Source organism: Pan paniscus, chromosome 19 (assembly GCF_029289425.2).
Source record: "Pan paniscus chromosome 19, NHGRI_mPanPan1-v2.0_pri, whole genome shotgun sequence".
NCBI lineage: Eukaryota > Metazoa > Chordata > Mammalia > Primates > Hominidae > Pan > Pan paniscus.
Window position 1 is genome coordinate 10,900,930 of NC_073268.2, and position 24,797 is coordinate 10,925,726.

The 24,797-nt window shown below is 41.3% G+C and overlaps 2 protein-coding genes across 10 annotated transcripts in view; one reads left to right on the forward strand and one right to left on the reverse strand.

The window, feature by feature from the left end:
- SPATA22 (spermatogenesis associated 22) overlaps positions 1 to 24,797 on the reverse strand; it is a 411,549-nt gene that overhangs the window by 189,096 nt on the left and 197,656 nt on the right. For 2 of the 9 annotated variants that reach the window (XM_034941284.3, XM_034941285.3), the window contains exon 10: positions 17,288 to 17,986. The exons of the other annotated variants lie outside the window; for them this stretch is intronic. In XM_034941284.3, the coding sequence (XP_034797175.1) occupies positions 17,910 to 17,986 (77 nt within the window). In that variant the 3' untranslated portion in view covers positions 17,288 to 17,909. Of the gene's footprint in view, positions 1 to 17,287; positions 17,987 to 24,797 lie in introns of those variants that run through there. 9 annotated transcript variants of the gene reach the window in all.
- Positions 1,479 to 12,722, forward strand: LOC134729476 (olfactory receptor 3A10-like). Its single transcript, XM_063598831.1, is given in 3 exon segments — positions 1,479 to 1,547; positions 11,858 to 12,006; positions 12,008 to 12,722. Coding segments are annotated over 3 exon segments (933 nt in total).

Consider the following 24,797-nt stretch of genomic DNA (forward strand, 5'->3'; position numbering starts at 1 on the left):
TCATCCCTCTCGATTGGTTTTTAAAATCCATTTGTAAAAGTCTACAAATATTGGAATAGTGTCAACGCATATATTTAGAAGAAACTGACATCTTTGAATTATTGACTTTCCCATTCTGAAACAAGATATATCTCTTCAATTACTCAAGCCTTGTTTTATAGTGTAAGAAATGTTTTAAAAAGACAACAAAACATTAAGATCATGTGAAACAGAAAATTGAATTTCCCTTGCCAGGAAGCATACAGAAGTTACCCAGCGTAATTCTAGCAGCCAAGAAGGAAAGCCCCTCGGTTAAGGACAGCGATTATTTGTTCATTCTGCAGCAGCTGGCTGCAGAAAATCCCTGAAACGCCCACACACCACTTGGAACTCTGGGGAAAGATTCCATGTGAATGTATTCCTCTGATCATTAGAAACATTTGAGCTTAGAAAAGGAAAGAAAAGGAGTCATTTTGTGTGTTTTACAGAGTTCACTAGCTAATAGACCCCTGGCTGTATCCAGAGCACAGAGGTATAGTTTATAATACTTAATATAATAACAATCATCGGACTTCCCTGGTTTCCAACTCTTCTTATAAATGAAATGTGTTAGCAATGACCCATATTCTTACTTGTCAACAATCATCTAGGGCTACATGTCCATGACCTTCTCTGGAAAGGACAAGTACTCTCCAGTGTGCCAAAGCCTTCCAGCTGACCACATCATGTGCCTGGTGATTGTAGGTATTTGAGTTTGTCATCCCTCATCTGGACATTTAATTTTCTAGTCTTTGGCACATTTAACACTATTGAAAAAAGGTTTTATCAATAATGTATATTTTTTCCTAGAATTTTCTAGTTGCGTCTGAACCCTAAACTTATAATACAGGTAACTTCTATCAGCACATAAAAGGTACTCAAGTATTACTAATGTGATAAAACATTGGCTTGTTTTATGGAAGATGGTCTCTATACTTAAGCATTATCTTGGTAGAGAAAAGGGGTAACAACTTATCACTAAATTGGACTCAATAATAAATTGGACTTTAGTTCTAAAAAAGTATACCTCTATCAAATTATTAATTGATTCAAGAAGCATTCATTGAACACCTAAAATGTAGCAGGAATAATACTAAGTATCGGAATTCAGAGAAGAGTAAAACAAGCTCTGGCCTAAGATGATTTAATGGTATTAGAGGGATCCACATAAGTCAAGTTACAGAAGCTCAAAGGGTTACAGGTGCCACATGCTAGACAGCTTACATGCTCAGTGAAGGTAAAGAGAAGAGTCTTTTCTGGAAAGGAAATGAAGTATTAAGAAAAGGCATCCTGGAAGAGATGGAGATTGAGCCACGTCTTAAAAGATAAGTGGGCATTTGCAAAGTGGACTCAGGAGAGGTCATTCCATGCAGCGTGTGACCTCTCCAAGGGCCCTTGAGAGCAGCGGTTGGAGTAGGAGGTTGCTGCAGAGGGAAGATGGAGTGATGGGAAATCAGGACATGGAGACCAAAGATGGAGACAAGTCTATGGACAAGTTCAGCTGCGATGGGAAGAAGGGAAGTATTAAGGTAGCCAATGAAGAAACAGAATAAGGAAGATCTGGATTTTGTTTTAGTTTTGCTTGAAGAGGAGAGGACCTACCTGTTTATAGGCTGGTAAGAAAATACCAACAAAAAGGAAGATTGTTAATATGCCGAAGAAAAAGGAGATTGTGGACAGAGTGAGATATAAAGGAATGTGAGAAAAAGAAACAATAATAATAGAAATGTTTCATTTTCTATATATTGATATATTTATTAAGAGAAAGCAGTCATTGAAGTATTTATTGAAGGAAATATGGTGGAATACAATAATTAAGTTCTGGGTTTCAGGTAATCGTAATCTCCCAGTCATTCCCTGTGCTAACACATGATCATTTTGTTAATAATTGATTCATTCAATTAATAACAATGCCTACTCATGATATCTACCCTCAAGGAACTTATAATACACAGGAAATTATAATAAAATATATCAATTCCAATGATAGAGTTTTTACTGCTCATTATAAAACCTGAGATTTAATAATGACTCACCTATAGAACTTTTGAACATTGAAAACCAGGATTAATGTGCAATACTCATATAAGGTTTAAATAAATAAATATATATATATATATATATATGTTCTTTTTATGTATTCATCCACCCAACAAATGTTTATTGAAATCCTACAAAATGTTCAGCACTATGCTGGACATTGGAGTACAGAGAGAAAAACCCAGTCTCTATCCTCAAAGAATTCAGTCTATTATGGTAAAGTACTGTGCCAATGTTAGTTATTAACATACAACTGTTATCTGGATCATGCTGGATAGTATACTCATGAACCTGAGGTATGAAAACCTTGGAAAATTAAAATTATCCAATGAATCCAGAATATTCCTGTTACCACTGCTGCCTCTGTGGACTTGCTCTCCCTTGGTCCTCAGAAAGAAATGAGAGCGAAGCAAGATTGCAACGGGTTAAGAAGCAATTTGGAGGTGATGGGGAAACACAGCACATTAAGATTAAACTGTCCATTTGTAACAAAAAGAAGGAGAATTTGGAGGGATTTTCAAGATAAAACAAGGATTTTTTAAGGGAGACATGAAAAGACTGAGAAGAAAAGAGGTTGAAGGCATAAGACATACAAGGATTATTGGTTAAAGCACATTCTCTAAAGCAGATATAAAAAGGTTTGCATGGAGCAGGGAGCAGGAAGTTGAGAACATTCCCATCAGCTTTCTTAATCTCTGGGAAGTGAGAAATAGGGTCATCTGGTAAGAGGATCAATAGTAAGGGTTGGCGAAAGCAGCTGGGGCTTCAGGAGAGTAGTAAGAGTGGGCATGGAGGTGGGCGGTGGGGAGTCTGACTGTATTAAGATGCAAGACAAAATTCAAGATATCAGTATCAGGAAACCTACAAGATTTTACTGAAACAGCTCCTTTTTCAACTGAACAAATGGATAGACATACTACTCCCTGAACGGAAAAACTGAATATTGTAAAACTTAGTTCTTCTCTAATTAACTTACAGATCTGATTCAACTTCAGTCTATATCCAAATGGATCACTTTATAAACCTGAAAAAATATAGTTGATTTGACAAAATGAAGAGGCTAGGTAAAACTATCATGAAAATGAGTATTAATGAGAGAAGATGTATTAAAATGTAACCTAAAGTTTCAAAAATTAACACAGGACATTATTGATAAAGAATTAACAGACAGACCAATGGAAACAGATCAGTAGATGTAAACTACTTTTATCTAGTATTCTATTTCTATTATTATCACTACTGTGATAACTATTACTACTACTAATTATAACAGCTATCTCTTAACAGCTTACCATGTGCCAGGCACAGTACCAGGAGCTTTTAATAGATTATTTTATTTAACCCCCACAATAACCCTGTGAGGTAGTCTCCACACCTTACAAATAAGTATAATGAAACTTTGAGATGTTAAGTAATCTGTCCCAAGTATACAGCTAGCAAGTTGAGAACCCAACCAAAGCAATCTACTCCAGAGCTCACATTCTTAACCATTCTGTTATACTGCCTCAGGGATGTGCATTAGTTGGCTATTCATAAAACCAAAAATTGGACATAAAAACTAAAATTTCAGCTGGGTGTGGTGGTAGATACCTGTAGTATCTGTCCAGCTACTTGGGAGGCTGAGGCTAGAGGATCATTTGAGTTCCAGAGTTCAAGGCCAGCCTGAGCAACATAGGGAGACCTCATCTTTAAAAAGAAAATCTAAAATTTCAACAATTGTGGGATTATTTTAAAGTTTGTTCTATTCATACCATGGACTATTATGTTAAATGGGAAGTGAATATTTAAATTTTTAAAAAGTATAATATTAACTAAAACATAAAATACAAAATTATATGAAAAACCTAACATTGTTTTATATATTACACACGCACACATAGACAGCTGACTGGGTACTTGGGTGGTGATTGGCTTTACTAATGAAAACGTATAGCACGAACCGAATTGTGCCCTCTCAAATTCGTGTGTTGAAGTCCTCACCCCCAACGTGATGATATTTGGAGATGGAGCCTTTGGAAAATAATTAGATTTATATGAGGTCATGAGGGCACCCTTAAGATGGGATTAGTGCCCTTATGAGAAGAGACACAGGAGAGATTGCCTTTTTTCTTTCTTTCCCTCTGCCATGTGAGCAAATGATGAGAAGGCTGCCATCTGCAAGCCAGGAATAGAGTCCTCACCAGAGCCCAGCAATGCTGACATCCTGATCTGAGACTTCCAGCATCCAGAACTATGAGAAAATAAATTTCCATCGTTTAAGCCATTCAGTCTATGGTATTTTATGACAATCCAAGCAGGCTAAGATCATACGGAAAAGGAGAGGATCTGGGGGCAAGAATGAAGGAGTCATGCAGAGATTGAAGCACCTGTGGGCTGCCAAGTGGAGAACTCCAACAAGAAAATGAACTGAAGAGCCTTCAGAAGCAAAGTCTGAATTTATGTATTTAAAGGTTAACAGAATATAGGTGATAAAGTTATCATTTAATATGTCATCACTTAGAAGAAGCAATTTAGAAAACAAGACGATCAAGGTTTGAAGCTTAGCTCATATCACAAGTGAGGTAGAAGCTTAAAAAAATAATGATGAGAGTTCCACTTAGGATGTAAAAAGCTGCAAGAAATGTCACCCCCACACAAACAACAAAAAAAGCTGCATAACCTACCAAATCATAACTTCTCTTGATCTAATTGGAAAGCTGAGGTCACAAGGCGGCAAGCTGACAAGCCCCTCCAAGGAGAGACAGGACACGTGAGTTGTTTCACCTTTGACAGAATATGGACGAGGTGGCTGCCATTAAAGTGGCTGGATTGTTAATGAATTCTTCAAGGTCAGTGGACTAGCAGGGCAATTAGAATCCCTGGGAGCGGTGCATGCAGGAAGGTCCATATTCACTCAGCCGTTGTTTTTCATGGACCTCCTCCAGATGCTCATGGGAAAGATTTGGGGCAGGGCCAGAGAACTAAGAGAGCCTCATTCAGCACTACGCAGACATGAAACCCCTCCTGCTAACTGGACTCTTCTCTTACATGAACCAAAAGGTGTACATCACTTGATGAGAGGCAGAAAACCCTCTCTTCCTCTAGGCCCAGGGCAAACATCTGTGGCCTCTGGGGATGTGGCAGAAGTAAACCCACCTACTGCTAGGGAGTGGCAGTAAACTCACTAATGTCCAGAACCCTGCCTTGTTCAAAAGCAAGATCTGCTGCCACTGGAGAGGGGCAGATACTCCCCCTTAAGAACTCCATCCGAGATCCCCTGTAAACAGAAGGCAGAGTAGCTGGGCATAGTGGCTCATACCTGTAATCCCCAACACTTTGGGAGGCTGAGGTAGGACTGCTTGAGAACAGGATTTCAAGACCAGCCTGAGCAACATAGTGAGACCTTTTCTCTATAAATAATTTAAACATTAGCCAGGTGTGGTGGCAAACACTTGTGGTTCCAGCTGCTCGGGAGGCTGAGGTGGGAGGATTGCTTGAGCCTGGGAGGCCAAGGCTGCAGTAAGCCATGACTGTGCTGTGTACCCATAGGCAACAGAGTAAGACCCTGTCTCAAAAAAAAAAAAGAAGGCAGAGTTGTTGGCCAAAGGGAGTAGGGACAGGAATGGCAGGAAAGCCCCATCCATGAAGCCTTCCTAAGACACGCTGGAGAAGAACTGATAAACTTTCCCTGTCTCCACCAGAAGCCTCACACCAAGTAATAAGCAACAGCAGTCTACTACTGGGGGAGGGACCAGAGCATCGAGACTGCTCTATGGAGCAGGCAGTAAAGGCCTGTTGAAAGCCGAGGGAGAATAGGATCAGTTAGAAAAATTCTACAGCAATCTACACCCCTAAGTAAGAGCAGGCTACCAACAGAGGAATTTGAAGTATGTAGTGGACTAAAAATAATACTGGCAACAAGACACTTTTCTGATAAAGGGCTGATTTCCAGAATGCATAAATAACTCTTACAACTCCACAAGAAATGGAAAAAATAGCCAGTGTTTTGTAGGGGAGGGGGAATATGTGAACAAACACTTCACCAAAGAGAACACACAGATTATGAAGAAGCTCATGAAAAGATGCTCAACATCTTTAGTCATTAGATAAATACAAATTTAAAACCAGAATGAGACACTACTGCACATGTAACACAATGGGTAAAACCAAAAAGACTGATGATATTAAGTTTTGATAAGGATGTGAAGCAACTGGAAATCTCATCCATTGTCGACAGAAATGCAAAATGGTATATCTACTATGGAGAAAAGTTTGATAGTTTCTTGTAAAATTAAACATCCACTTACATAGAGACCAGTAAGTACAGTTCTAGATATTTTCCAATGAGAAATGAAGACATATATCCACACAAATAATTATGTACACATATTTATTATATCTTTATTTGCAATGGCACAAATCTTGAAACAACTGAAATGTTCATCAACTAATAAGCAGCTAAAAAAATTAGAATATACCCATACAATGAGGTGGGTGTGGAATGGAATACTACTCAGTGAGAAAAATGGAATACTACTCGGTGAGAAAAAATGAACATCAACTGCAGCCCACATGCAGGACTCTCTAAAGGATTATGCTAACTGAAGAAGCCCAATTCTAAAAAGTCTGTGACTCAGGACTGTATACATTTATCAAACTCATAAAACTTTACAATTAAAATAATACCTTAAACAAACTTTCAAAAATTATGCCTTTAAAAAATAAATTAATAAATTTAAGAAATAAAAATTATGCCTTTAAAAAAACAGTGTGGGGCCAGGCGCGGTGGCTCACTCCTGTAATCCCAGCACTTTGGGAGGCCGAGGCAGGCAGATCATGAGGTCAGGAGATCAAGACCATCCTGGCTAACATGGTGAAACCCGTCTCTACTAAAAATACAAAAAATTAGCCGGGCGTGGTGGCAGGCGCCTATAGTCCCAGCTACTCGGAAGGCTGAGGCAGAAGAATGGCGTGAATTCAGGAGGCGGAGCTTGCAGTGAGCTGAGATTGTGCTACTGCACTCCAGCCTGGGTGACAAAGTGAGACTCCATCTCAAAACAAACAAACAAACAAGCAAAAAACTGTGAAAAATAAATGAGAAAAATAAATACCAGATTCAGATTATCTGGGGCCCAGCCTGAGCTCCACCATGAACCCATTCTCTGCCCCTGGCAAGTCACCTAAGCCCTCTGGATCTTATTTTTCCCATCTACAATATGGTGACTACATCTTTTCTCATTTTGTGGAGACATTGGGAGGCTGGAATGATGTCATGAATCTTGTGTGGTTTTTTTTTTTTCAATAGAGTCCAAAATATTAGGCAGATGAAAGAAACCCTTAAGGACTGAGGTTGTCTGCCTCTGGCATCCCATGCAATCCCTGGGGGAGCTAATTTTTAGGGCATCTAGGTGTTAATTAGCTCCTGAATACAGAGAGCACCAAGACAGACTGTCTTCGCCCCTGCCTCACTGTCTTGATAAGCCTTTTGGAGACAGGCCACCTTGGGTCAGCCTAGCACTCACCCCACTCTCAACAACAAACCCCACTTAGGGCACCCAGAGTGCTCACAGGAAGGTAAGTCTCCCCCAAGCCCTCCCACTGCTCCAGACCCCTAATTTCCTTCCTTCTCAAGGAAGGGTGAGGATCATGAGTCATCTTCACATGGCTTTTTCCTTGTTAACAGAAGAGTAAAGGACTAAGTGATCCTTGGATTCAGTGGCAGTGAAATACAATGAGGTTTTCCACTCAGGGGGACTGGAAGAATGAAGGACACAGCTGGCCAACAGAGGGAAGTGAGAAGGGAACTGAAGGGGGTGACGAGTGAAGGAAACGAAGAAAGTCTGGGGAGAGCCAAGGAGGCTGTTTAGGTTGATATGTGCAGAGAAATCAGTGAAATCTGTATTTACAGAATCTTATACCTCTGTGTTAACCTAGAGATAATGCAGTACAGCCCTTCGTATCACAGAAGGGAAAATGAATATAGGACATATATATACACACACACACATTATCTATATATGCATATGTATATATTCATATATATGGCAAAGGCCTTGTGAGACAGCAGGGATTGGCAGAAAAAGAACACGCTGTCCATTCAGAGCAAACTCTGACATATGTGACCTTAAACAAGCTAACTTTTTTAAGCTTCACTTTTCTCACTTGTAAAATAATTAACCATCTTCAAGAATTTTTGTAAAGTTTAAATAAAGTAACATATAATAGAGTTAAACGGAGTAGCATTGCTGCTAAAAAGTTTATATTCAAGTAAACATTAGCTTAGTGTCTTCTTTTCCTTCCTTTGTTCCTCCCTTCATTTGTTTGTTCCTTCCTTCCTTCCGTATTTTCTTCCTTCCTTTTTCCTTTCTCCAAGGTCCCAATGATAGATAGGAAAAGCTTGTTTATAATACAAATAACACGAACATCTGAACTCCAACTCCAGAGCTCTTTCCATGGTGCTGAATTGTCCTTATATACCAAGAGACATAGAGAGACAGGAAGAGACAGAAAACAACAGTGCGTGTCTACACAGAGAGAAGGAACTGTTTAGAGCGAATTCGGGGACAGGGCCTGGGGTAAACTGCACCTCGTATGGACAGGCAGGGTGGGGAATAATTGAAGTGAAGTGTGGACACATCTGACCGGGATGGAGAGATGTATGGACAGGCAGGGTGGGAAATAATTGAAGTGAGAAGTGGACAGATTTGACCAGGATGGAGAGACGTGGGTCACAGCAAGGTTGTGAGTCAAGGTTGTCTGTCACTGTGCTGCACTGCTGTGATTTCAAACCCAGATGGAGCTTGTCTTAATGTTAAACTGGGAAAACTACCTGTGAGGACATTTCCTAAGGTGACAAGGGCTTCTCACAAATACCCTCTGCCTTCTCACCAGAATAAATAACCTGTGTCAACAAATGCTTGTCCCAGGGGTAGCGGGAGGTTTTTTTTTGTTTGTTTTTTTCAGATGGAGTTTCACTCTTTTTGCCTAGTCTGGAGTGCAAGGCACGGTCTCGGTTCATTGCAACCTCCGCCTCCTGGGTTCAAGTGATTCTCCTGCCTCAGCAGCTCGAGTAGCTGGAATTACAGGCATGCGCCACCATGCCCAGCTAAATTTTGTATTTTTAGTAGAGACGGGGTTTCACCATGTTGGCCAGGCTGGTCTCGAACTCCTGACCTCAGGTGATCTGCCCGCCTCAGCCTCCCAAAGTGCTGGGATGACAGGCGTAAGCCACCACGTCCGGCCGGGGTATTCTTGGTGAATCCCTTTGCTGCCTTTCATCAGACTCCTTGGCTTAAACCCCAGCTTCAGTTGGGAGGTAGACTCTAGAAGGAAGGTACCACCTGTGAGACACTGCACTTGTCTCTGTCCCGCAAAGGATCAGCATCAGCCCAACAGAGTTTGGGCCCAACAAACAGCCAGCAGTTTCTGTAGAACAGGACAGAATGGGGTACTGGGAGCCGTGCAGTCTCCTGTGGTAGGTTGTTGACATCATCTACACTCTTCGTCTTGTGTTATTTTAAGAGGCCCTCAGTGTGACTTTGGGCAAATTCCTCCCATTAGTGGTTCAGTTCCCTGTCCCTTTCCCCGTACGCAAGTACTAGGATGATTCAGGTTATTGTCTGTGACATCAGAGACAGGAAACAATTAAACACTGGAGTGCATAAGGAGGACTTTCTTTTTTTTTTTTTTTTTTTGAGACAGAGTCTCGCTCTGTTGCCAGGCTGAAGTGCAGTGGCATGATCTCAGCTCAATGCAACCTCACCATCCTGGGTTCAAGCAATTCTCCTGCCTCAGCCTCCCGAGTAGCTGGGACTACAGGTGCATGCCACCACGCCCAGCTAATTTTTGCATTTTTAGTAGAGACGGGGCTTCACCATGTTGGCCAGGATGGTCTCGATCTCTTGACCTCATGATCCGCTCGCCTCGGCCTCCCAAAGTGCTGGGATTACAGGCATGAGCCACCACGCCCCACCCCATAAGGAAGACTTTCTTAGGGAGACGGGACGATGGCCAGGATGTGGCCTTGCAGGATGCATCAGCACATCATTGAGAGAGGGTGACCCTGCATATGCAAGAGTCCAGAAGAACGTGGCTCCAAACATGCCTCTCCAGAGCTACCTGTCCCAGCCACACCCAAAGGACGTTTGCCTTCATGAGCTCATTCCTCCATTGTCCAGGCACCTGTGGGAATACCATAACCGCTGCCATGTGTGATAGGGTGGAAGCCAGATAACTGTTCCCTGGGATTTCAATTTCCCTTTTTTTCCCCTGGAAAAAACTCCCGCTCTCCTTTTCCCTTGGAAAAACTACCACCAATGCCCCCCTCACAAACACACACACAGGCACACACTAAGGTCATCCGTTTTTCCTGTATCATTTACTACCAACAAATCTTCCTGGATGCTCAGGCCAAGAACCTTGGAATCATCCTTGCACCTTCTCTTTCTCTCACACCTCGTGCCCCCAAATATATCCAGAGTCCACTAAACATTTGGATCCAGAATCCCAAGAATTGTTGAATGAAAGGATGAATGGACGGAATCTTAACTTCCTTGAATAGTTGTGGTGATGCTAATACCTAAAGTCTTAGAAATACTATTCTTCTCTTTATCACATATAATGTCATTTATAAAACCTCCATAACAACACATGTCCAAGTTCTTTAAGAGGCAATGTCGTGTCAAGGGGTGGGCTTGGGAGTCAGAGAGTCCCGCATTTGAGACCCAGCTCAGTCAAGAGTATGACCTTGGGCTCCTTAGTTCACCTTTATAATCCTCAACATCTTGATTATATAGAGGTAATAGTAGTTAATCCACAGATTTTTGTGAGAATTAAATGAGAAAATAAATATAATACACATTATATACACAATACTCATAGTATACACTTCAAAATTGTTAGTATTTTCTTAAATTGCCTTCACATCTTCGGTTTTTGGCTTCTGTGTATTTGCTCCCTGCACCTCTCCTTCTTCCATCTCTTTTGTGTCTGTGTGGATCTCATGGGATCTTGTCCTCCTGTTCTTCTTTATGCTGCTTCTCTCCCTACACTGTGCTTTCTAGAACCTCGTATGTTCACTTAGTCATTGAGCTAATCAGAGAGTCACTGTACACCAGTGTGACCTTAATAGCTGCTAAAAATACTCAAACATCACTTTGGGAGGCCAAGGCAGGGGGATCACCTGAGGTCAAGAGTTCGAGACCAGCATGGCCAACGTGGTGAAACCCCGTCTCTACTAAAAATACAAAAAAATTAGCCGGGTGTGGTGGTGCATGCCTGTAATCCCAGCTACTCAGGAGGCTAAGGCAGGAGAATCGCTTGAATCCAGGAGACGGAGGTTGCAGTGAGCCGAGATCACACCATTGCACTCCAGCCTGGGTGACAAGAGTGAAATTCCATCTCAGAAAAAAACAAAAACAAAAACAAAACATATTCAAACATTTCCATACCATGTTGGTAAATAACCACTGTCCCGAATCCTCAGAATATTTCCCTCTGCCCAGACCCTTCTTTGGAGCATCCTGGATCTTTCCCTGAATCAATAACTAAGGGTTAATGTCTGACATGGACGGGGCCTCCAGGAGCCTGGCCAAGTTCTAGGCTGGTATCCATTCCAGTTGGTAGGTGTCCATGCCATATCACTCCAGCATTCTGTAGACATGGATCTGCGCCTTCTATGTGTCATTCTCTCCTTTGTGACAGATTCGCGCTTTCTGCTCCCACTGCAGCTCTCAGCAGTGGCCTATGGAGCCAGGTGCCTGGGGGAATGGGGCAGCCATCACTGAGTTCATCCTTCTTGGCCTAACGGAACGTACTGCAGCCCATCCGTTTTGCTGTCTTCCGCTTTGCCTACATCATCATAGTTGGGGGCAACCTCAGCATCCTGGCTGCCATCTTTGTGGACCCCAAACTCCATACTCCCATGTATTACTTCCTGGGGAACTTGTCTCTGCTGGACATCGGGTGCATCAGTCACTGTTCCTCCGATGCTGGCGTGTCTCCTGGCCCACCAGTGCAGAGTTCCCTATGCTGCCTGCATTTCACAACTCTTCTTTTTCCACCTCCTGGCTGGGGTGGACTGTCACCTCTTAATAGCCACGGCCTATGACTGCTACCTGGCTATCTGTCAGCTTCTCACCAACAGCACTCGCATGAGCTGTGAAGTCCAGGGTGCCCTGGTGGGAATTTGCTGCACTGTCTCCTTCATCAATGCTCTGACTCACACAGTGGCTGTGTCTGTGCTTGACTTCTGTGGCCCTAATGTGGTCAACCACTTCTGCTGTGACCTCCCACCTCTTTTCCAGCTCTCTTGCTCCAGCATCCACCTCAATGGGCAGCTGCTGCTTGTGGGGGCCACCTTCATAGGAGTGCTCCCCATGATCTTTATCTCAGTGTCCTATGCCCACGTCACAGCCGCAATATTACGAATCCGCTCAGCTGAGGGGAGGAAGAAGGCTTTCTCCACGTGTGGCTCCCACCTCACCGTGGTCTGAATCTTTTATGGAACTGGCTTCTTCAGTTACATGTGTCTGGGCTCAGTCTCAGCCTCAGACAAAGATAAGGGGATTGGGATCCTCAACACTATCCTCAGTCCCATGCTGAACGCAGTCATTTACAGCCTCCAGAACCCTGATGTGCAGGGCACCCTGAAAAGGGTGCTGACAGGGAAGAGGCCCCCAGCTTGAGAAGATGGGGTTCAAAATGCAACTCCCTCCTCGAGCAACCCCCCTGACTTTCTTATGCTGAAGGACTAGGTACGGGCGGGAAAAATCTGCAGCGTCGGGTCATAAAATGGGAGGAAAGTAGATAGTCTTGGTCAGGGTAGAGTGTGGTCTGCCTTGGATTGAGGAGCAAGGCAAAAGCTTAGGTGAGAGATCTAAGTTACTGATACAAAGTGAATTGAAGACAAGAGAAAAATATGATGTGGGTCAGGTAGTGGGAGACAAACTATTTTGTATTTTTTTAATTTAATGATTGTTCAATTGAAACATATATAAAATGTTAATAAAAATGAAATGTCTGGCCTCCTTTTTAGCAAAACTATATTTGTATTCGAGTGTTGGGTGTGACTTTTAAAAGGCTCTACTTTAAGAAATAGGTCTAGGATTGTAAAGTTAAATTTGGGCTTGACATACGCTAGGAGCAGAGTGTTGGTACTTGTCAGAGCACCCTGCAAGCACCTTCTTCAGAGCAACATCATCAAACACCTGTTCCCAAAACTGCAGCCCCTTTCTGACTACTTATTAGTAGGGACAACACAGGTGCATGGCAGTGCATAAGCCTATTCCCACAACCTGCCCCCGCCCCCTGACCAGAAACACAAGAATGTATCACTATATGTTCCCTGAGAAGAAGCATTAATAACTAGTAAGATAGATTTATTTATTTATGAGATGGAGTTTCGCTCGGTCACCCAGGCTGGAGTGCAGTGGCACGATCTTGGCTCACTGCAGCCTCTGCCTCGCGGGTTCAAGTGATTCCCCTGCCTTAGCCTCCCGATAGCTGGGATTACAGGTGCCTGCCACCACGCCCGGCTAATTTTTGTATTTTTACTGGAGACGGGGTTTTACCATATTGGCCAGGCTGGTCTTGAAGTCCTGACCTCATGTGATCCACCCGCCTCAGTCTCCCAAAGTGCTGAGATTACAGGTGTGAGTCACTGCACCTGGCCATAAGTTTTAGTTTCAATGGCAAAATACACTGATTTATGTTGGACATTCTGTTTAATTCATATGTACAGATAATTAGTAAAGGTCAGGAGACTGATAAGAAGGGGAAACTAGAGGGGAATATCATTTGCAATTTATCAGTGAGTAAGTACTGGAACCTGAGATTTTAACAACAGAGTGAAATTACGGCAATCCAGAGAGAAATAATAGAATGATAGTCAATTTCATGCACTATCGTGGCCATTTCTAGAATTTATTCTGTGAATCCTTCAGGCACTTCCTGGACAAGAAGTTGGAAGTTGAAGACTGACCTTGTCCGACATGCTTATTATTTGAGGAGGGCAGCAGGGAACCCTGAAGGGGCCTTAGATTATCTCAGCACACAGAGGTATCCACAGTTATTCTCCACATCCAGCCATCCGCTGGGTCCCACTGAACATTATGCTGGACTCTCTTACACCATTGTCCTCTAGCAGACAGCTGCCTCCCAGCTGGGACCCATGCCATCCAACAGTCTCTGAGCCCTGGGCTCCTCCCTAACTCAGTGCTGTCTACACTGCCCCATTAATCCCCCGGAACAATATCTGCTCAGTGTCATTTCATCTGCCAAAGGCTGCCAAGTCTTTCTGATCAAATCTAGACCTTTCTCAGGTAGGCAAAGTCTTCCATCATTCCTTCCTGGCTTCTCCACTCAATCTTCATCTTTCAACCACGGGTGCTCACTTAGGTGGCTCATGAAGCCCTTGGTTTGTATTCAGTGTTCTTAATCTCCTTTCAAAGAGTGTAGCCTACACAGCATGACAGCATCATAATTTTCTCTGTATTCCTCCAGCTTCTTTTGTTCTTCCCAGCTAGGTTATAATCTCCTTAAGGACGGGATCCATGTCTTATATTATGTCTTCCAAACACACAACAGAGTGCTGAGTAGATAGCTGATGTTCAAGCCATCTTGTGGGTTATTTGATAGCAGAAAGCATGACCTATGATAAGAAATTGGTCTTCCACATAGGAAGTCAGTGAAACTGCTAGATGTTTTCAAAATATCCTCAAGGTCCCAATATTAGGATAGTATAAAGATATAAAGAGAAAATGTTTTAAAGATAAATTTTCTTCTGATGAAATAAAGACAATCACTGAATTTGACATAACAGGGAAAAGGTTTCCTGACTTTGTGCATGAACTGCAATATCATTTCTCCTCAAACAAAAAAACCCTGAAACTAAAACCAAAGAAGTACCTCCTTCTTGCAAAAAATTATAAACAGAGCATTTAGTTAGCAAAATCTGAGCATAACACTACAGGTTGGGAAATCCTATAATATCCAAAGACATGGGAAAGCATTACAGAGAGGAGTGTAATAATAAATGAGCGATCTCAAGTTGTGTCAAAGTGTTTGTCTTTCCTTAATTCATCTTCTAAAGAGTTTTTAACTCTGCTATGCAAATATAAATAATTCATGTTTTATGTAAATAATTTAAATAAAAAGCATATATTTGTTTAAAAAGAAGAGTGAAGGTATTGACGTGAGAAGTTGTATAGCACATATGACTAAATTGAGAAAGTGATGATGATGTAAACATGTGTATGGGCTGATAATCCTGGAGGAAAACCCGTAAGCTGCACACGGTGATTCCCTCTGTGGAGGGAATAGGACTGGGGAGGGCAGTGGAAAATGGGGAATGACTTTCGGTTTTTACTCCGTTTACTCTGGTATTATGCAAAGTTTTTCACCGAGTTCTGTAATTTTAAAAAATTAAATACATATATTTTTTAAATTTCCACTTTTACTTTAGATAAGGAGATGTATGTGCAGATTTGTTACTTGGTAATACTGCATGATGCTGAGATTTGGAGTCCAGATTCCATCACCTTGGTCATGTACACAGTACCCGATAGGCAGTTTTTTAATCCACACCTTCTCCCTCCTCTTTTTAGTAGTTCACAGTGTCTCTTGTTCTCACATTTATGTCCATGTGTACTCAATGCTTACCTGTTAATGATTAGAACATGTGGTATTTTATTTTCTGTTTCTGCATTAATTTGCTTAGGATAATGACCTCCAGCTGCATCCATGTTGTGGCAAAGGACATTATTTCATTCCTTTTTATGGCTGCATAGTATTCCATAGTGTATATGTACCACATTTTCCTTATCCAGCTCACCACTGATGGGTACCTGGGTTGATTCCATGTCTTTGCTATTGTGAATAGCTCAGTAGTAAACATATAAGTGCTTGTGTCTTTGTGGTAGAATGATTTACTCTCCTTTGGATATGTATCCAGTAATGGGACTGCTGGGTCAAATAATAGCTCTGTTTTAAGTTATTTGAGAAATCTCCAGACTGCTTTCCACAGGGGCTGCACAAAGTTACATTTCCACCAACAACGTAGAAGCGTTCTCTTTTCTCTGCAGCCTTGCCAGCATCTGTTGCTTGTCGACTTTTTAATAGTAGCCATTCTGACTGGTGTGAAGTGGTGTCTCATTGTGATTTTGATTTGCATTCCTCTGATGATTAGTGATGCTGAGCACTTTTTCATGGGTTTGTTGGCCACTTGTATGTCTTCTTTTGAGAAGTGCCTGTTCATGTCCTTTGCCTATTTTTTAATGAGATTATTTGATTTTTGCTTGTTGATTTGTTGAAGTTCCCTATAGGTTCTGGATATTAGGCCTTTGTCAGATGCACAGTTTGTGAATATTTTCTCCCAATCCATAGGTTGTCTGTTTATTCTGCTGATGGTTTATTTTGCTATGCGGATCTTTAATTAGGTCCCACTTGTCAATAAATAACTAAATAAATAAAACTTTTAAAGTGCTAAATGGTGAAAATATGGGGGGGTGGTAGTAAGATGAGTCTACTATAGTGTTTTCTCTCCAGCCTTCAGAGTGTCCCGTCATCCTCACCTTTAAGGAAACTAGTGAGTTGCCCCATCTATCCAACACAAGCCCACCTTGTTCACTTGATCAAGATTTAGAGGCAGTCATCTTGTCCATCTCTCTTCATCTAAGTGAAGAATCAAAGCAAACAGCTCTTATCCTTAAGAGAATAGCCCTGGTGGACCTTCTTACCTCTTTCCATCTCCTGTTCCTGAAGATTGAAATATCACCCTCCACTCCACACCAACCCTCATCCTGCACCATCAACAACAACCTGTCCCGCCAGCACCCACTTCCCTGTTGCACAGTTTTGAATCTTTATATGAAATTCCAGTCAAAGGTGGTGACTAATCTTTGTTGGGATGAATGTATGATCTATGCAGATATAAGTCCATGGATTCCTGACACTAAAAGAAACTTCTAGCAAAATTTTTGCCCAGCCATCCTAACTGAGATAGCTCATATTCAAAGAAACATGTTTCAGACATTGTGAGTTCTCAACACATCTGTGAACTGTTGAGTACATCCACGATCCATGTGTCAAGCTCAGCAGATGTCATTTTACACATCATGGGCATCTACATATGTCTACTTGGAGATGATCTCACACACATCCCAACAATACCTCCTTCTCCCACATCCATCCTACCATCTGTGTCCAGCCCAGAGAAAAGCTCTACTAGGACTCAGCAGAATTATAACAGTAGTATATTTTATCTTATTATTTTATTAGCACATAACAATATTTACAAAGCAATTTTAAAATCTGTGTTCTCATTTGAATTTTTCAGTGGCACAGTTGAATGTAACCCACAGTGACAACCAGGACCAGGATTAGAAAATAGGAAGGCCAGCTTTTATTATTCTCGCTTCACAGATGACAGGTTAGGTGACTTGCCAGAGGCCATAGAGTTAGGCCCAGTAGCTTTGCCTCCTTCCCTGCATCCAGTTAATCATCAAAGAATTCAAAACTAAACAGAGTGATAATGACTGTGGGTGCAATGAGTTTCAGAAATGCAAAAGGCAGTACAGTTGAATGAAGAGAACTTTCAACAGAATATATGGAGATCAAAGTTTTAATTCAGTCTCTGCTATTTTTAGCCTACAGATCTGTTCAAGTTTTGATTCTTTATCTACAAAATTAGTCACTTCCAAGTATCTCAGGCTTTTTTCACTCACCTACTACATAATAAATACTCAAGCCCAGACAGGATGCCAAAGACTGCAGGGATTAAGAGACTATGAGCTATTAAACGGACAGGCAATAAGGTTGAGTACCGGTGCATAAACCCAGAAACTATTTATACAGTGGATCAGATGAGCAGAAGTTCATTCTGGGGCTTCAGCAGCTGGAGAGATGCCAGAATTGGAGGTGGTAACAGCGAGCCAGGAAGAGACGTGAAGGCCTGAGAAGTAGCAATAAGTGAAACAGAAAGAAGTGAGCTTTGGAAAGAGTCTTGAAACATCAGCCAGAAAATATTTAACCTCTCTTTTAGACTATGTTTGTAAAATCTTGGAGGGTAAAGATATCAGGGATCTGAAAGGGTTACCTTTATTTGGTATTTACAGGTAGTTGTCCAGGCCAGAATATAAGGACAAATAAATACAAATCCAGCATCTTCTGTGTGGCAGGCAGCAAGCTGGGAAGCTCACGCACCTTGCTGCATTAAGTTAACTTTGGTCACGTGAACATAGCATTGGAGTGAGAAGTTGGGAGGCCGGGGCTCTGGGCTAACACTGCTCCTTGCTAGCTGTGTGACACAGGGTAGATCATTTCCTCCCTGTGGGCCCCAGTTTTCCCACCCATAAAATAGGAATGGGAATCATACCATGAACTTCATATGATTATTTTGGGGACTAAATGAATTGAGGTACAGAATTACTGAGTCAACAAGTATAGTGTAGAACATGTTAAAATTTCATTGGGTTTTGAGTTGAAGGAGTTACCCTATTTCTAGAGTTGTGCCCTCTCTCTAATAAAAGCCAGAGTAGGAATTTATCTCCCCAGGCCCAAAACTCTACCCCTCCCGGCCAGTGCTATGCCCTTTGTACCACACTAGCCCTCACTTTCCATGAATGAACTAGTGAAGAATTCAGGCCTGTAGAAGCCACAGTGTCCCCCCGCTCTCTCCACACTGGGAGAGAGCATGATTAATCTCTTGGGATCCACACCACTTCAGTTTATTTTGGCGTTTTAGTTAAGCAGCAACTCACTGATAAACTTTGCTAACTTCCCTAGTTCAACAGGGTCTCGGGAGATATCTATCCAGCAAGTCTTCAAAGAAAGGTTCCCACAGAGACAGCCAGGGCTAGGATTGGGGAGTTAAGTGCTTACAAGTTCCACAAACAGAATCCCCTAATTAGCTCCCAAATGAGAGTTCAGGATAATGCAGCCTAGGTGCTGAGGGAAGACTGGGAATTTCCTGACTGTCTTCTGTGTCTCTGCTAATAAGGCCAGAGGGAAGGGATGCACAGAAAGAGATTTACTTTCTTTTTGGTCCTTAGTCTGAAAGAAACTGGGACCTTAGAGAGTGGAAGAGGCCAATTAGTGATGGGGGAGTTCAGTACTTTCGTTAGCAAGACTCATTAGCCAAGTTGTGACTAGCAGGAAGATGAGTTCAAAACGAGAATGCCTGGGCATGAGTCAGCCTCCCTGCAAACGCTAGCCTCCCCTTTATTTGCTTGTTGTCTGCTTATCGAGACCGCATTCCTCCAGCCTCCTTCACACCCCAGAACTTCCTTGTTCTTCCACTGTTCTTCCTACCCAGCACAGCCTGCTTACTTTTTAGTTCCACGTGAATAAATGCATCTGCTTCAGTGTTTGCAATGGCTACATCATTTGACAACTGCATTATCAACCCTCTATCTTCACCCTTTAGGTTGTTTCCAGTTTTTCACTATTAAGAACCATAATTTGATGTGTTTTTTCCACAGCTATTTCCCTAAATAGGCCACATGTATGTGTATATTTTAACACTTTTATGAATATTGACAAACTATCAACTAGACAGATTGTACCACCAATTCAGTGCGAGAGGGCCACTTTCCTAACCCTAACCAACCCTAAGTATTGCCATTTTTAAACATCCTTACAATGTGATCAGTGAATCTCTATTTCCTATTGTTTTACTTTGCATTTTTTTAAAATAAACCCTATCCTATAGCTTTAAATGTAAACAAAACAACTCCCTCCATTTTCAAGTATGTCTTAAACCTCCATTGCTTTTACCTGCTACATACACACCAAATCATGGTGTACACTGGTGAATAAATGATAAGTAGTCCATAGCCTTTACTATCATTGAAAAAACAGTGTCCCTCCACTAATTAATTCATTTATTTAGCAAACATTATGATTCTACTGTATGCAAGGACAATCTATATGAATATACACTAACTTCAGTGTATTCCATATTGTTGGGTTATTGAGTCTGAGGGATTAGCAGATTTATTTGTAAAGGACTAGGCAGTAAATATTTTAGGCATTGGGGGCCACATATATCTCTCTTGCTGCTGCTGCTTTTTAAATTTATATTATTTTTATTTTTTATTCATTTTTTTAAATTTTAATATTATTATACTTTAAGTTTTAGGGTACATGTGCACAACATGCAGGTTTGTTACATATGTATACATGCGCCATGTTGGTGTGCTGCACCCATTAACTCGTCATTTAGCATTAGGTATATCTCCTAATGCTATCCCTCCCCCATCCCACCACCCCACAACAGTCCCCAGTATGTGATGTTCCCCTTCCATGTCCATGTGTTCTCACTGTTGAACTCCCACTTATGAGTGATAACATGAGGTGTTCGGTTTTCTGTTCCTGTGTTAGTTTGCTGAGAATGATGGTTTCCAGTTTCATCCATGTCCCTACAAAGGACATGAACTCATCATTTTTTTACAGCTGCATAGTATTCCATGGTGTATATGTGCCACATTTTCTTAATCCAGTCTATTGTTGTTGGACATCTGGGTTGGTTCCAAGTCTTTGCTATTGTGAATACTGCCGCAATAAACATACGTGTGCATGTGTCTTTATAGCAGCATGATTTATAATCCTTTGGGTATATATACCCAGTCATGGGATGGCTGGGTCAAATGCTATTTCTAGTTCTAGATCCTTAAGGAATCGCCACACTGACTTCCACAATGGTTGAACTAGTTTACAGTCCCACCAACAGTGTAAAAGTGTTCCTATTTCTCCACATCCTCTCCAGCACCTGTTGTTTCCTGACTTTTTAATGATGGCCATTCTAACTGGTGTGAGATGGTATCTCATTGTGGTTTTAATTTGCATTTGTCTGATGGCCAGTGATGATGAGCATTTTTTCATGTGTTTTTTGGCTGCATAAATGTCTTCTTTTGAGAAGTGTCTGTCCTTATCTTTCACTCACTTTTTGATGGGGTTGTTTGTTTTTTTCTTGTAAATTTGTTTGAGTTCATTGTAGATTCTGGATATTAGCCCTTTGTCAGATGAGTAGGTTGCAAAAATTTTCTCCCATTCCGTAGGTTGCCTGTTCACTCTGATGGTAGTTTCTTTTGCTGTGCAGAAGCTCTTTAGTTTAATTAGATCCCATTTGTCAATTTTGGCTTTTGTTGCCATTGCTTTTGGTGTTTTAGACATGAAGTCCTTGCCCATGCCTATGTCCTGAATGGTATTGCCTAGGTTTTCTTCTAGGGTTTTTATGGTTTTAGGTCTAACATGTAAGTCTTCAAGCCATCTTAAATTAATTTTTGTATAAGGTGTAAGGAAGGGATCCAGTTTCAGCTTTCTACATATGGCTAGCCAGTTTTCCCAGCACCATTTATTAAATAGGGAATCCTTTCCCCATTGCTTGTTTTTCTCAGGTTTGTCAAAGATCAGATAGCTGTAGATAGGCAGCATTATTTCTGAGGGCTCTGTTCTGTTCCATTGATCTATATCTTTGTTTTGGTACTAGTACCATGCTGTTTTGGTTACTGTAGCCTTGCAGTATAGTTGGAAGTCAGGTAGTGTGATGCCTCCAGCTTTGTTCTTTTGGCTTAGGATTGACTTGGTGATGCGGGCTCTTTTTTGGTTCCATATGAACTTTAAAATAGTTTTTTCCAATTCTGTGAAGAAAGTCATTGGTAGCTTGATGGGGATGGCATTGAATCTATAAATTACCTTGGGCAGTATGGCCATTTTCACGATATTGATTCTTCCTACCCATGAGCATGGAATGTTCTTCCATTTCTTTGTATCCTCTTTTATTTCATTGAGCAGTGGTTTGTAGTTCTCCTTGAAGAGGTCCTTCACATCCCTTGTAAGTTGGATTCCTAGGTATTTTATTCTCTTTGAAGCAATTGTGAATGGGAGTTCACTCATGATTTGGCTCTCTGTTTGTCTGTTGTTGGTGTGTAAGAACGCGTGTGATTTTTGTACATTGATTTTGTATCCTGAGACTTTGCTGAAGTTGCTTATCAGCTTAAGGAGATTTTGGGCTGAGACAATGGGGTTTTCTAGATATACAATCATGTCATCTGCAAACAGGGACAATATGACTTCCTTTTTTCCTAATTGAATATGCTTTATTTCTTTCTCCTGCCTGATTGCCCTGGCCAGAACTTCCAACACTATGTTGAATAGGAGTGGTGAGAGAGGGCATCCCTGTCTTGTGCCAGCTTTCAAAGGGAATGCTTCCAGTTTTTGCCCATTCAGTATGATATTGGCTGTGGGTTTGTCATAGATAGCTCTTATTATTTTGAGATACATCCTATCAATACCTAATTTATTGAGAGTTTTTAGCATGAAGGGGTGTTGAATTTTGTCAAAGGCCTTTTCTGCATCTATTGAGATAATCATGTGGTTTTTGTCTTTGGTTCTGTTTATATGCTGGATTACATTTATTGATTGGCATATGTTGAACCAGCCTTGCATCCCAGGGATGAAGCCCACTTGATCATGGTGGATAAGCTTTTTGATATGCTGCTGGATTCGGTTTGCCAGTATTTTATTGAGGATTTTTGCATCAATGTTCATCAAGGATATTGGTCTAAAATTCTCTTTTTTGGTTGTGTCTCTGCCAGGCTTTGGTATCAGGATGATGCTGGCCTCATCAAATGAATTAGGGTGGATTCCCTCTTTTTCTATTGATTGGAATAGTTTCAGAATGAATGGTACCAGCTCCTCCTTGTACCTCTGGTAGAATTCGGCTGTGAGTCCATCTGGTCCTGGACTTTTTTTGGTTGGTAAGCTATTGATTATTGCCTCAATTTCAGAGCCTGTTATTGGTCTATTCAACTTCTTCCCGGTTTAGTCTTGGGAGGATGTATGTGTCGAGAAATTTATCCATTTCTTCTAGATTTTCTAGTTTATTTGTGTAGAGGTGTTTATAGTATTCTCTGATGGTAGTTTGTATTTCTGTAGGATCAGTGGTGATATATCCCCTTTATCATTTTTATTCATCTATCTGACTCTTCTCTCTTTTCTTCTTTATTAGTCTTGGTAGCAGTCTATCAATTTTGTTGATCTTTTCAAAAAACCACTCCTGGATTCATTAATTTTTTGAAGGGTTTTTTGTGTCTCTATTTCCTTCAGTTCTGCTCTGATTTTAGTTATTTCTTGCCTTCCACTAGCTTTTGAACGTGCTTGCTCTTGCTTTTCTAGTTCTTTTAATTGTGATGTTAGGGCATCAATTTTAGAGCTTTCCTGCTTTCTCTTGTGGGCATTTAGTGCTATAAATTTCCCTTTACACACTGCTTTGAATGTGTCCCAGAGATTCTGGTATGTTGTGCGTTTGATCCCATTGGTTTCAAAGAACATCTTTATTTCTGCCTTCATTTCGTTATGTACCCAGTAGTCATTCAGGAGCAGGTTGTTCAGTTTCCATATGGTTGAGTGGTTTTGAGTGAGTTTCTTAATTCTGAGTTCTAGTTTGATTGCACTGTGGTCTGAGAGACAGTTTGTTATAATTTCTGTTCTTTTACATTTGCTGAGGAGTGCTTTACTTCCAACTATGTGGTCAATTTTCGAATAGGTGTGGTGTGTTTCTGAAAAGACTGTATATTCTGTTGATTTGGGGTGGAGAGTTCTGTAGATGTCTATTAGGTCCGTTTGGTGCAGAGCTGAGTTCAATTCCTGGACATCCTTGTTAACTTTGTCTCGTTGATCTGTCTAATGTTGACAGTGGGGTGTTAAAGTCTCCCATTATTATTGTGTGGGAGTCTAAGTCTCTTTGTAGGTCACTAAGGACTTGCTTTATGAATTTGGGTGCTCCTGTATTGGGTGCATATATATTTAGGATAGTTAGCTCTTCTTGTTGAATTGATCCCTTTACCGTTAAGTAATGGCCTTCTTTGTCTCTTTTGATCTTTGTTGGTTTAAAGTCTGTTTTATCAGAAACTAGAATTGCAACCCCTGCCTTTTTCTGTTTTCCATTTGCTTGGTAGATCTTCCTCCATCCCTTTATTTTGAGCTTATGTGTGTCTCTGCAAGTGAGATGGGTTTCCTGAATACAGCACACTGATGGGTCTTGACTCTTTATCCAATTTGCCAGTCTGTGTCTTTTAATTGGAGCATTTAGTCCATTTATATTCATAGTTAATATCGTTATGTGTGAATTTGATCTTGTCATTATGATGTCAGCTGGCTATTTTGCCCGTTAGTTGATGCAGTTTCTTCCTAGCCTCGATGGTCTTTATAATTTGGCATGTTTTTGCAGTGGCTGGTACCGGTTGTTCCTTTCCATGTTTAGCACTTCCTTCAGGAGCTCTTTTAGGGCAGGCCTGGTGGTGACAAAATCTCTCAGCATTTGCTTGTCTGTAAAGGATTTTATTTCTCCTTCACTTATGAAGCTTAGTTTGGCTGGATATGAAATTCTGGGTTGAAAATTCTTTTCTTTAAGAATGTTGAATATTGGCCCCCACTCTCTTCTGGCTTGTAGGGTTTCTGCCGAGAGATCAGCTGTTAGTCTGATGGGCTTCCCTTTGAGGGTAACCCGACCTTTCTCTCTGGCTGCCCTTAACATTTTTTCCTTCATTTCAACTTTGGTGAATCTGACAATTATGTGTCTTGGAGTTGCTCTTCTCGAGGAGTATCTTTGTGGCATTCTCTGTATTTCCTGAATCTGAACGTTGGCCTGCCTTGCTAGATTGGGGAAGTTCTCCTGGATAACATCCTGCAGAGTGTTTTCCAACTTGGTTCCATTCTCCCCATCACTTTCAGGTACACCAATCCGATGTAGATTTGGTCTT